The 14,181-nt window shown below is 34.8% G+C and overlaps 1 protein-coding gene across 1 annotated transcript in view; it reads right to left on the reverse strand.

Moving 5' to 3' along the window:
• Positions 1-14,181, reverse strand: part of GPC5 (glypican 5) — a 1,350,080-nt gene that overhangs the window by 689,334 nt on the left and 646,565 nt on the right. The window contains exon 7 of the mRNA XM_041730895.1: positions 2,384-2,540. Coding sequence (XP_041586829.1) covers positions 2,384-2,540 — 157 coding nt within the window. The remainder of the gene's footprint in view (positions 1-2,383; positions 2,541-14,181) is intronic.

Genomic DNA, 14,181 nt, shown 5'->3' on the forward strand with positions numbered 1-14,181 from the left:
TCCATGTACTCATATATATATATATATATAGACATATATGTATAACTGTTTTTAATCAGACATTTTTGAGGTAACAAATGAATTGTATTCTACTTACATTGTATTTTATAAAGAGTAAACACCACTGTAGCATTTCAAGTTTCTTACACAAATTACACCTGGTAAATGTGCTGGAGCACATGAGTTTTAAGTCATTAAGACCATCCAAAACTATGTCTTAGCTTGCTTTAGCAATACATCAAATGAGCCAAACACAAGGAAAATATGATAGTGCTTTATAAAAATAGAAATGTGACCTATGCTTTGCTGCCTTCTCTGTCCCTGTTTATTTCAGCCTACTATTCACAGTGGTTTCCTAACCACTTATTAAAAATTGAAAGGCAACAGCTAACAGCTATAAACTCTGAGAAACATGAGAGGTAGCCCACTTATAGCAGATGTGGATTTTTTTTAAATGTTTGCCTGGAGTTGCTAAAAACCATCTAAATCTTAAATCTCTCCAATTCTGATGGATAGTTGCTTGTACCATACCTGTCTATATCTGTAATAATTGAAAACAGGGTTTAGAAGTAAGAATTCATTCTTGCCACCTTGGCAAATATGGTTTTGTGAGAAAATTATTAGTAGTTAAATATCCTCCACTGTCTCTAACTCTTTTGTGAAATAAACAAGACTTATCTATTAATACATGAGTTCTTGAACTTATAAATAACTCCAAAAGTGAAAAAAATCCCTATAAAAATGCTAATTCTACACATATACACATAATTCATAGATGAAATTTCAACTTATTTTTTAAAATAATGTTTTTTCCTTAAAGCCCTGCTGATATTGAAATGGTAATGGAATTATGATACATATAAATGTTCAAGATAAAATGAAAATGAAAGATTAATATTATCCTAATAGATAAGTATCATAATTCCAAAATACAATGGAGGACATCTTAACTCGTAGTAAGAATAGTTTTTTTTCTAGAAAACATTTTCATTTGCATTTTCTACTTCTTCATTTTTGTTGTTTTGGCCTAACCAGTGAAATATAGAGAAACAGAAGAATCAATCTGATAAACTATATTAATGCCAATAACAAAAACTGGTATCCTTACCTGCTCCTACACAAGTAGAAGATATTTAATTTTCACTAGGAAATTGCATTAATACATCAAGAAATTTTTTGGCCCTTTGTTCAATTGCAGCTCCAGTATACTAAATCCCATCTATTTTCCTTCTGTTAGATTTATTTCTGTGTCTAACAGGAAAACATATTTCTTTATATTAATTGCCCTTTGGATTTTGCACCTCTGTGGTTTCCATTCCTTTAACCAATATATTTGCCTTATAAAACAAGATCCTAGAAAGAATTGGGTATTGATGCTTGAAGCATGTGTAGTGTTCTAAATTTACTACAAGAAGTGAAAAGTAAATGAATTCTTCTCCCACCAAAGTCATGAAAGGACATGTCTAACTGTTCCAAAGCAGCCCTTTGTGATTTAGAGGGAGTCTATCAGACCAGCCTCCAGATTGGGCTGCACAGGTCCAGAAAATTACTTTATAAAGTAATCACCTTTGGTATGACCTCAGATAAATGAAGAGCTGATAGGTAGCTGGCCCTGGGTACATTAACTTACACACTTCTTTCTCAGTTGATAACTTTGGTTGTCTTGCCCATATGAATATCTGCATGCACATAACAGGGAAGAGCCAATATTCCTCATTTTGTAAAGTGAAGAAAAGAAAACAAAATTCACCTGGTGATTTGATGTTGTCGTTATTTGGAAGTTCTATCTTTTGTGGTGGTGACCAGTCCAGCAATACTGGAAATGGTTTTCAAACCCATACAATCAAAACAAGGTGCATGATTGGTGAGAGTTTTTTGAAGAACAAAATCATAAGAGTTAAATCCAAGTAGTTTTTCACCATAACTAACCATATATTTAACCAATTTCTTTGCAACCATACTACGATGAAAACCTTGTAAAATATCTTTTATATGACGGTGCAAGATAATGAAATTGCAGAATTTAATTATTTAGTAGGATTTACCCATCCTGATTTCACATTATTTACCAATAAACATTTAATAGCCACCCTAATAGTTATTTCATGCCCTGAGGATTATCCAACTTAAAAAAACTTTAATTCTCAGAACTAGTCTTTCACAGAAAAACATTCTATTTCCATTAAAACGTTTAGTTAAAAATAAACAAAACCCCCAAGAATACATGTCCTGAATAAGTAAAAATGGGTTCATTTTCATTTCCAATTCCTTTTGCATGCTTCTGAATTCATTGTCATTATTCCACTATATTCATAATAATAATTATTCTCAATTATACTTTCAAATTAATTCTTTAGAAGAAGTCTTGGAATCATACACTTACAGTCTGTGATTTTTAGTGTCCTCTTGACTTCTCCACTTCCTGATCCCCCACAACCATCTTCATCATCACAGTCCCCGCTGACCTGTTCAACCATGCCACCGCCACTGCCCACTTGGAGTTCCCACTTGTCAGGTTTGGGTGACCTACCCTGTAACAACTAAATATAGATACCAAAAATATTTATTAATAACAAACTCAAATCATCTAAGGAAGCTATTCAGAAACATATGTAGAATTAGAATTATTTTCTTATGTGGATCTACTCTTTCAGTTAGAACACCTTACCAAATTAAAACTGTAACAAATATTCAAACCACTAAAATAATAGTAAATAATGGGCAAGGTCTTGCAGTTGTGAAGATCTATGATCTGCATATAAACTCAGTGATCAAGCTTTGGTTGAGGCTTTGGAAAGCAAATAAACCAGGCCTTCTTGTGATGGACAGTTTGGCTGGAGAATTTTTTCTTTCTGAATTAACATATGTAAGCCTGGTCGATTAAATTTCAATACAACACAACTCCCTTTGCAGTATATTGGCTGATACTGTTGTGCTGTGTTGTAAACCAACAATTCAAAAATTCTCAAAACAGAGTAATAGTCTTCAAGAAAAGATTAGGTGAAAAGAATGTAGAGTTTTGTACACATATATCTATACCTTTAAACTTCCTTGGATCATAAGCATACTCCAATGCAAATGGCACAAAACTGGACATTGGAACAAAAGACTTCTGTTTCTACAAATCACTTAAGAAATTTAACCAACTTCTTGGTTCTTGGTTCTAAAGCATTTCATTTACTTATATGAGCAAAATAGATGGAAGAGCCATTTTCCCCTACAGCACAAGAGTGCTGGTAATATTTTTGAATAATAATGGAAATGCCTGAATTCCTTTTCAAGAAGGTGATGTTATGAATAATAGAATATTTCACTTAAAGCTAAGCCTGAGTAAAATGCTTCAATATGTGACATATACCCCTGTTAGGCAGTTTGGGAGAACACATGACCAAGCATGAGCACTAGAGGGTACTGCTATATTATGAATGAAATGTACCACTGTTGAACATTTATTGGTCATTTAAACTTTCAGGGTGCTTTATGAAAGTATTAGGGTTGCTACTCCTAAGAGATTTTCTAGACAATAGCATCGATGCACAGACAATAATGAAACACACAGCCCAAGGATAATAGTTCATAGTGAAAAACAAGGGGTGAAATATCCTCAGTACAACTACAATGAACACGTTTAACATCTAAAGACCACTTTCATTAAAGCAACTGGACTTTAACAATTTATAAGCTTTCAAAATTAAAATTAGGTCAAAAATTGTGAAATATTACAGTTCTTTCAAATTAATTTTCCCTGGGACACCTGAGTAGCTCAGTGGTTGAGTGTCTACCTTTAGTTCAGGTTGTGATCCCAGGGTCTGGGGAGGAAGCCCCACATTGGGCTCCCTGCAAGGAGCCTGTTTCTCCCTCTGCCTGTGTCTCTGCCTCTCTCTGTGTATCTCTCATGAATAAATAAATAAAATCTTTAAAACTTTTTAATTTTCCCTAACAAAAATGAAATGACAAAATAATTTGACAACAATTTAAAAATTCTGGTCAGAATTTATTTCTGTTATTAGAATTCCTTAATTGTGTTAATAGGTGTTAAGTTTAAAAGGAAGTCTTCCCTGATTTGCTAGCATATTCCTCTGAAAAAAAGGTTTACATTCCATAAGACACCATCTTACTGAGAAGATCATACCCTGGGAAACAAGCTATCAAATTTTACTTTTTCTTCACTTTTCAGTTTCTCTGACTCTTTACAATCCCTCTCATTGTTTTCCAAGTCCCCCAAAATGAGACATAATCACTATTTCCTATTATCAACTCATCAAAAAGTATTCAGAATTCCATCCGACCCACATTTCTGGGTTCCCAATAGTCCCATTCCCTCTGATTGGGGTCAGTATCTCCATGTCCCCTACATGAAAGTTCTACCTTGCAATGTTCATTTCCTTATTTCTCAATCATCACAAATCCACAAATGTTCATTTTCATTCTCACAATTATAAGAAAATGTATCTTACAAAAATCAGCAGTATATTTCCAGCCAACAAAAACCAGCTTTTCACAAGATCCTTATTCAAATCCCACATCTTTTGGACTACACTATTCTGATTTGTTCTTGTTTGATCATCTTTCTCTTCACATTTCCAAGAAAATAAAGATAAATGTTTCAGTTAATAGCAGAAACCTCTGTTCTTCCTTTGTAGTCTGATTCTGGGAATCCATCCTAACAGATTGTACTTTCACCTGTATACAAATTACACACAAGTCTTTATCTCCAGCTTTTCCTACAATACTTTGTCTCTAAGCAGCGATTGGATCTAAAAATGCACACTACCGCTTTATATCTTAAAACTTTCATCTCCACTATTGGTGTATCATTACAACTTCTCTTCCCAACCCCTTATAGAGGTCCCTCCACCTACTACCACCATATTATTTTCAGTCCCTCCACCTACTGCCACCATATTATTTTCCCCAAATCACTACTTTCACCATGTCCTTTCTCTGCCTTAATGTTCCTGTAACCCTTAACTGTCAAAAACTACTCATTCCCAACATGTGTCTGGAGGAGAAATATCACTACAGATAGACAAATCACAGAAAGAGAATCTATGGCAAAACGTTTGTGAAATTCCTACCATAGTCTCTACTCGATATCCGTGAACTAAAGGCTTTTGAGCAAACTCACAGTAAGCAATCTTGTTTAACCGTTGAAAGTCATCTCACATTTTCCAAATTCACATAAGCAAATTACCCCATCCCCTCATTCAACACCCATTGACGTGTATTTTGAAATGAGGTCTAGAAAATAAAGTTCAAATTTTGCTGTAGTCCAATTTTTGTTTTTGTTAATTATGTCTAAACACAGTCTCCCAGCACCCAGATTCTGCCCCGGAGTGGTCAGTGTGCTTTTCCCTGGAAATTGTGTGAATTTATAGGTCTATAATTTTGTTTGTGCTTGTTTTATACTCTTTTCACTTCCAATTCTTGTTTTTCCTCCATACAGAATCTCCCTGTCCTCTTTTTCAACTCATCATATTATGCTTAAACCTCAAGTTCAAACTCAAATTTAACTCTTTTCCCATTCCATACATACTGCTTGGATCTTTTAAATCTGTGTCCTATTCACAGGCACTTAGTTTTCTTTTCTTTTCTTTTTCTTCTCTTTTTTTTTTTTTTTAAGATTTTACTTATTTATTTGAGAGAAAGAGAGAAAGCACAGAGGGAGATGGAGAAGCAGACCCAAGCAGGAAGCCCAACACGGGGCTCCATCCCAGGACACCCAGGATCATGACCTGAGCTAAAGGCAGATGCTTAACCAACTGAGCTACCCAGGTGCCCCCTTAATTAACTTTCTTGAGCATATACTATGCGTTTCTCATTGTTGGCAAGTCTCTCAAAGATGAGAGGCGATTTCATCATTTTTATGCTCGTAATGATGACTAGAGGGATTTCTACATTATAGAAGTTAAATAAAAAAGCTTTAATTAATTTGAAATTTGAAAATAATTAATTAAATTTACTCTGCCTTCTATGTCCTTTTTATCTAATTTAGTAAAGTGCTTTTAGTTTTAGTCCAATCTTCAGAGGCCATGATATTCTAGAATAGATTTTGGATTCTGCTTATTGGCTGGTAGATGAATTCATTTATTTATTCAATGACATTCATTGAGTACATATTATACAACACACATATATTTGGAAGGATATAATTCACATCAAAGGAGAAGATGTAGTCTTAGCTCTTAAAAAGTACTCAGTATGCATTTCTTATTTCAAATCAGCCTTCATGAATATGCAATTGTAAGGTAAAATTAATATAAAGGAAATAATGTGAAAGTCAGGAAAAGAAAAACAGACTAAAGGTTTAGTTTTGTGACCCTGCTAAATTATTTTTCTTTTCAATCTTAAAAAAAAAGTTAATCTCAATCTTGAGCTCCTGGAAACATCTGAAAAAGTTGTTTAAACAGAAAATTAACATTAAAGGATTATGTCAAGAGATACTTCCCCAAAATATTTGTGTTTGCTACCCTATGAGCTAGGTATAAAAAGAGTATTCCAATTTTTTTAAAGATTTTATTTAATTTTTAAAAGATTTTATTAATTAGAGACAGAGAGAGAGAGAGAGAGAGAGGCAGAGACACAGGCAGAGGGAGAAGCAGTCTCCATGCAGGGAGCCCGAGGTGGGATTCGATCCCCGGACTCCAGGATCATGCCCTGGGTGGAAGGCGGTGCTAAGCACTGAGTCATCCAGGGATTCCCTATTCCAAATTTTTTTAAAAGATTTTATTTATTTATTCATGAGAGATACCCACAGAAAGAGGGAGGCAGAGACATAGGCAGAGGGAGAAACAGGCCCCATGCAAGGAGCCCGACGTGAGACTACAGCCTGGGACTCCAGGATCATGCCTGGGCCAAAGGCAGGCGCTAAACTGCTGAGCCACCCAGGTGTCCCTCCGATTACCTTTTTAAATGAATATTCAGGAATTGGAATCTAGTGTCAAAAACTTATTTATATAAAATATTCATTTTTTTTCTAGAGTAGGGAGGGAACTTTAGCTTTACTATTTGGGTAACAGGCAATGGAATCCTCCCCTGTTCTTTCCCAGGGTATCAGCTCTTTACTCTTCCTCCAGTGCCTGGAAGGCTGCATGGAAATCACTCCTCCAATGCTTTGTTGGCTCTGCCTTTATGGACAAGTGTTAGTTCACATAGTATTCTCAAGCCACTTTTGAGAAAAATACACAGCTTTCACCAAAGAGGAGCCTTCCCTCATATGTCTTTAAGTAAAACAGAAAATTTCCACATGTGTACAATTAAAGCCACATACAGAAATAAAATGACCCTACAGAATAATGAAGCTAATTTTTATAAATGACTTATGAAAATCAACCATATTACAGTAGATATACCACACACAGTATCAAATCTCTCTTCATTTCATCACATAAGTGGATAGTGGTTCCATATACTCATAAAATACAGAACATGTTATAAGAATTTTTCAAAATTTACAACCTCAAAAAATTAATATTACTTCTCTGGGACTACATTCTCTGCATCTTTAAATTAAGAAAAGAAAATCTATTTAGAAGTCTTTGGGAGTATTATTTGGGTTTAATTATGTAAAGTGCTACCATATTATGAGTGTTCACTAATAGTTATTTGTATCATAATTATCATTATAACTAGTAGGAACTGAGACCAGTACCCTGATTCTGTCTTTGAAAATAGGAACCCAGGCAGAGGTAAACATTTTTCCCTTCATCCTCACCCCATCTTGGCTCTGAGTCTGCCCAATTATAAAGATGGTAGAATTTGAACACTTGAACCTGTTCCCTAGTCATGAAAGGTAGAAAGTGGATCAATACATACATATTTATAGAACAATTAAAAGAGAGGAAAGGGCACTATTTTGAGTTCCAGACATACATTAATTGTGTGCCTTTAAGCAAATCACTTAAGCCTATTAAGATTTATTTTATTCCCCTGAATGCAAGGGAAAGTACTGTATACAGCATAAGGTGCTGAATTCACTTGCAGTGTCCTGTGCAAGATACAACATCCATAAAATTGAAAAGTAAAGTCAGGACGGTGAAAAAACTCACAACTTTTAGGGTATTCCCCTTTCCTCAATGCCATGCAGTTTGTGCAGTCAGCTGATTAGCTGAAAATAGTCAGTTCTGATGACTGATGCTTCCTGCTTATGTTTAATTGGTTTAGGAAGCTCATTAGGTATGCTATCTTGGAGGATGAGTTTGGTGGGTAGAATATCTGATGACTCTAAGGCAAATGTATTTCTTTCAGCTGGTGAATTAATCTCTCAATAGACTCAATTTGCTTTTTACTAACAGTCTGGCAACATCCCATAGTTGCAATATCCTTTCAGACACTTACAATAAAATCTGTCTATAGATGGTTCACATACACAACATGTTTGCTGTGAAAGAGAAATGTATTCATCAAAAATTTCCAAATGTGAAAGCCATTGAATGTGCCTCAAAATCCTATACATAGTGAAGCATCTCTAAAATATTTCCTCCATCCCCTTATAAGCATTTACACAGATATACAAGAAGTACATATGTATTTAGAAAGCATTAGTCATCAGATATGTGCCTCTAGTCATCTATTCAAATGTAGACACAGTAAAATCTGTGGTTTTATGATTTTATACTATTGATGAGAATACGCAGGTGAAAATTAAATGTTGACAGAAAAACTTCAAACCAGAGAGCTGAAGAGACAGGAAAAAAAGTGCAATTATACTTCTACTTCATCATTAATAAGGCATCTCTAAAGATACATTTTAAGTGTAGACTGAAAAAATCTCTTTGAATATACATATGCAAATATATACATATATATAGGAATTTAATTTTGTCATAAAGCTGTTGGTATCTGCACTTTCATGCAGTTTAAATGAAACTTTTAAAGAAATGTATGGGAAATAGGAAAACAACAGAACTCATAACATCTTAAAACTGGAACTCTGATTCAAAATTCCTTATGATATATTTTTAAAGTTATCTCTGTTGCATATTTCAATGAGAACTTTTAAAAAATAAAACTCCTTATATAATACACTCTCATCATTTTTTTCACAACTTCAATTCCCTTGCCCCAAACCTCCAACTCCGCTCCCATCTAGACCCCCACTCATTCCATCCTTTCTTCACCTCCCTTTGGAACACTGTGACAATCATATTTTACAAATCTTTTTCTACCAAACTTTCCCACTCTTCCTCTTTCAAGTGTAAAAAAAAAAAATTTAGGTTAAGATCACGTAAACTACAAATCTCCAGATCCATCTTTTCAAAAGCAGTGAAACTGTACTAGACTATTCTACCCAAAAAGCCAAACACATTTTATAATATGTCATGTTATGTTACGTTGACCAGACACAGAAGTCATTTCTGTAGGATTTCTTGTCAGTGTTTACTTTAAGTTTGAGCTTTCTGATCTCGGCTTCTGTTGCACCAGTAATTTGAAAGGTCACTGTTCTGTTGGCATTTAGTTTATGCAAGGCAGTCTGGCAATTTATAAGTCTTGTGATTTTTGTAAATAGAATACTGAACTTAGAAAATGCCTACTACATTCACTATCTGGCTCTAATGCTGCAAAAAAAATAATTTTTTTCTTGTTTTCCTAAGAAAATTCTGTATGTTTCCTTGCACTGGGCCTAAGCTTACTTTCAACTCAGAATATGGCTGGTTCCATCTTTTGAGCTGTCGTATCAAAAGTGAACAGATATGTTTGTAATTAATGTGTGTTCCAGTCTGAACTCTACCTTTGACCTCACAGGAGAGTTTAAACTAAAAACTAATGAGTAATTGCAGGAATAAAATGGAAGTAGGGATACAAACAAACAGCAAAAAGAGCTCAGAAAAATTGGGAGACACATTTTTTTTTTCCAAAAGAGGAAGTGTGCGCATCAAATATTAGCAATTCTCAAATGGCGTTTGTGAAACGTCTTTGTGAAAACACTCTGAGGACCTGGAAAGAATTGGTGAAAAAGCAAAAAATCTTTCTTACAATACAACTTCAGAGTTAATGTGGGAGCTTGCCATCAGATATCGGAGCCTTTTACCAAAACATCCATGCTGAGTTGGCTGGTCAGATAAAGAAGATCAGTGACCACAATAGGGAAGAAACAAGGACACTTTGCAACCAGCAGTGTATAATGACCCTGCAGCAGGAGAATGGGAGAAGAAGGGGAAGAGGAGAATGGAGCCTATAAGTTAATTGAAAACATGTGAGACGTTCAGTGGACTAAGTAGATGTGTGATGCAAGTTTCTTGAACTCAGTCAGACATTTCATGAGTCATAACATTTATACTCCCCCATCCCTACAACCCAGAAAAGGTGAGAATTATTTTCCTAATGCCACTATCATACTTCCCAGCTAATTTATTAATTTTCTAAATCATTATTGCATAATCACCTACATAGATACACACAAACCACACTACATCTTGTCACTCGCAAATGTTAGAGGACAGAAACCATCCAGGTTTCTAGTCGTTCTAGGTTAGTCTATGATTAAAATCGAAGGACATCCAGAATAATCAGATATTAAATAATGTCATTATTTCATGTTTCTTGGGTGAAGAGAACATTTGCATTATTCATGATGTGGTTTATGATTGGGAAATAATTTTTTAATGTGCTGAAAATCTGTATCTCTGTAACTAGGTCTTCATATGAGTGAGAAATATTTAAATACCCACCCAGGTCATACAGACTATCATGCATATTAGCTCTAAATGCACAGTCACTTGGGCCCAGATGACCTCAGGATACTGCCTCTGCCTGATTCGGGTGTCAGAGAAGTAAAGGTACTAGTAACTTACTGCTCAGAACATGCCTATTTGCCTAGTTATTCTGTATCAGCTTCCAGACACTACAAGTCACAACTAAACTTCCAAAATCAAAGACAGAAGAAAATTGAACATCTGCTCCTCCTGAGCAAACAAGTGAAAGTATTGCAAAACATGGATGAATGGATCCAAGAGGAATTCTAGATAACTGAATATCAGCTGGTGACTCAGGTTTCTATCAACCACACTCTATAGAAGTGAAGCAGGACCCATATTATGAAGGCAGTTTTAACTTTACATGCATTTACGAGTTAATTACATACTATTAATTTTAGATGTGTTACTGAGTGGTTTTCTTTCCTCAATTCCTCTGCTAAATTTTGCTTTATCTCAGCTCAGTCATAAAGAAAAGGATTGGCAGTGCTAGCAAACTGTTATCTCTGCTGACAGGAAGACCATGTACTTCCTACGTGAAATACGGGAATTAGTATTTTCCATTTATTTAGATTTTCTACTACCATTTCATTTTATTATCTGAGTATATTTCTTACAGGACTAAAAGATTTATGTTCTTCAACTGATACATGTTGTGGTAACTGTCTTCAATGACTGATCTGTATAAGACTGATGTCATGAGAAACATCAGAGGAAAACAGTAAAAGGAAGGAAGGAAAAGAGGAAAGGAAGGAGGAAGGAAAAACTTTAATCATGATACATGGTCTGTGTATTAGACTAGAAAACATTTTTATTTGTTAATTCATCAAAATCTCCATTGCCTTTTTGAAAGAACTGTGACGGATGCAAATTCATTTAAAACCTGGTTTTGGCAACTTATTAATGGCCTTCACTGGCCAGCTGCGCAGATCTCATCCTCAAATGCTCTATTAAAACATTCTAGGAAAGATTCCCCTAAAGTTCTCCAGTCTATTAAAGGTTTACTTCCAAGGAGCTCATTCTGATCTCATTTAGTATGACACCCTTGTGTATGCCAGATGGTAACAAGAGTTATAGCTTCACAAATGTCATTCTGATTTTCACCTTTGCAGTGAAATTTCCTTAATCTAGCTTTCTTTAAATAAACTATAAAAATATGACAAAGATATGCCAAGTTAGGATTAAGGAGGTGTGATTTTGCAAATATTCTAGAAATAATTTGAGAAAAGTAGTAAAATTTAAAGTTGTAGTTGTCCTGGAGAGAAGGTAGATAGGTATTTCACTACGATTCTAGGCTAAATTGTCCTGTTAAGGATTTAAATGTGTGCCTTAAATGAACACTTTAATCTTGCTGTGCCTAGATGTTTTAGCTGAAAAAAGGAGGTGGATGAAAGTTTCTAAAGATGTCTTACACGGGCAGCCCGGGTGGCTCGGAGGTTTAGCGCCGCCTGCAGCCCAGGGCCTGATCCTGGAGACCTGGGATCGAGTCCCATGTCAGGCTCCGTGCATGGAACCTGCTTCTCCCTCTGCCTATGTCTGTGCCTCTCTCTCTGTGTGTCTCTCATGAATAAATAAATAAAATCTTAAAAAAAAAAAAAAAAGATGTCTTACAGCTCTAAAATTTTCAATTCTAACATGTTTCAAGCCATTGTAACATTTGGTTTGGAAACAGGTATTATATTATCAAGGCTTATTGCAATCCTTCTTGATCTTCATTTCAGTTCTATTCTTTTTTTCTGCTAGATTTAATTTTGTTGGATTTTTAAAAAGTATAGCATTTGTTTCTTATAGGTTGAATTATGTTTCTGCAAAAATATATTTTGAGATCCTAAACCTCAGTACCTCCAAACATGACCTTATTAGAAAATAGTTTCTTTACAAAGGTAATAAAGTTAAAATGAGATCATTAGAGTGGGCTCTAATCCATATGATTAGTGTCCTTATAAAAAAGGGAAGTTTGAACACAGGGCCAGACATGAGCATAGTGAATACGAAATGAAAAGATAGCAGGAGAATTCATGTGAAGGTGGAGGATTGGATGATATGCCTACAAGCCAGAAATGCCAAAGATTGTCAGCAAACCGGAAGAAGCTAGGAGAGAGGCACAGAGCAGATTCACAACCCTCAGGGGGACCCACCCTTGCCGACTCTTTCACTTTTTTTTTTTTTTTAGTGTTTTTGATTTTTATTGGATATATTCCTAGAAATGGAACGGCTGGATCATATGGTATTTCTACTTTTAATATTTTTGAGAATCCTCCATACTGTTTTCCATAGTGGCTACACCAATTTACAATCCCACCAACAGTGCACCAAGGTTCCTTTTCTCTACATCCATGCCAGTATGTGCTATCTCCTGTCTTTTTTTTATTCTAACAGGCATGAGGTGATGTCACAGTGTGGTTTTAATTTGCATTTTCCTAATGACTGGTGATGTTGAACATCTTTTCATGTACCCATTGGTCTTTGTGCATCTTCTTTTATTTAAGCCCTTTGCTCATTTTTTAATTGGGTTCTTTGGTTTATTTTTGCTATTGAGCTGTGTAAGATCTTTATATATTTTGAATATTAACCCCTTATTAGGTATATGGTTTGCAAATATATTTTTTTCCCATTCCATAGGCTGCCACTTCACTTTGTTGATGGTTTCTTTGCTGTGCAAAAGTTTTTTAGTTTGACGCAGTTCCACTTATTTATATTTTATTTTGTTGCTTATGTTTTAGGTTTCATAGCTAAAAAATCATTACCAAGACCCATATCAAGGACCTTTATTCCTACCCTTTCTTCTACAGTTTCATGATTTTAGATGTTACATTTAAGTTGTTAATCCATTCTGAGTTAATTTTTGTGAGTGGTGTTAAGATATGGGTCCAATTTTGTTTCCATGTGAATATCCAATTATCCCAGCATCACTCATCTCCATCGAGTATTTTTGGCTTCTTTGTCAAATATTCTTTGACTCTGTATGCTTCAGTGTATTTATGAGTTTTCAATTCTTTTCGATTGGTCTATTTGTTTTTATGCCAGTACGATACTGTTCTGATTACTGTAGTTTCATAGTATAGCTTGCAGTCAGGAAGTGTGATGACTCCTGCTTTCTTGTTCTTTCTCAGGATTCCTTTGGCTTTTATGCTTCCATATAAATTTTAGGAGTGTTTTTTTTCTTCCTAGTTTTGTAAAAAAAAAAAGTGCTATTGTAATCTTGTTAGGGATTGCGTTACATCCACAGATGGCTTTTAGTAGTAGTGACATTTTAACAATATTCATTCTTCCAATCTATGAACACAGGATATCTTCCCAGTTATTCATTACTTTGATTTCTTTTATATGTCTTGTTTTCAGTTCTTTCAGCATCTTAAATTTATCCCTAAGTATTTTATTATTTTTACACTATTGGAAATGGGATTGATTTCTTTTTCAGAAAATTCGTTGTTAGTGTACAGAAATGCTACTGATTTTTGTATGTTAATTTTGGATCTTGAAACTT

The sequence above is a fragment of the Vulpes lagopus genome, chromosome 16 (assembly GCF_018345385.1).
Source record: "Vulpes lagopus strain Blue_001 chromosome 16, ASM1834538v1, whole genome shotgun sequence".
Lineage (NCBI taxonomy): Eukaryota > Metazoa > Chordata > Mammalia > Carnivora > Canidae > Vulpes > Vulpes lagopus.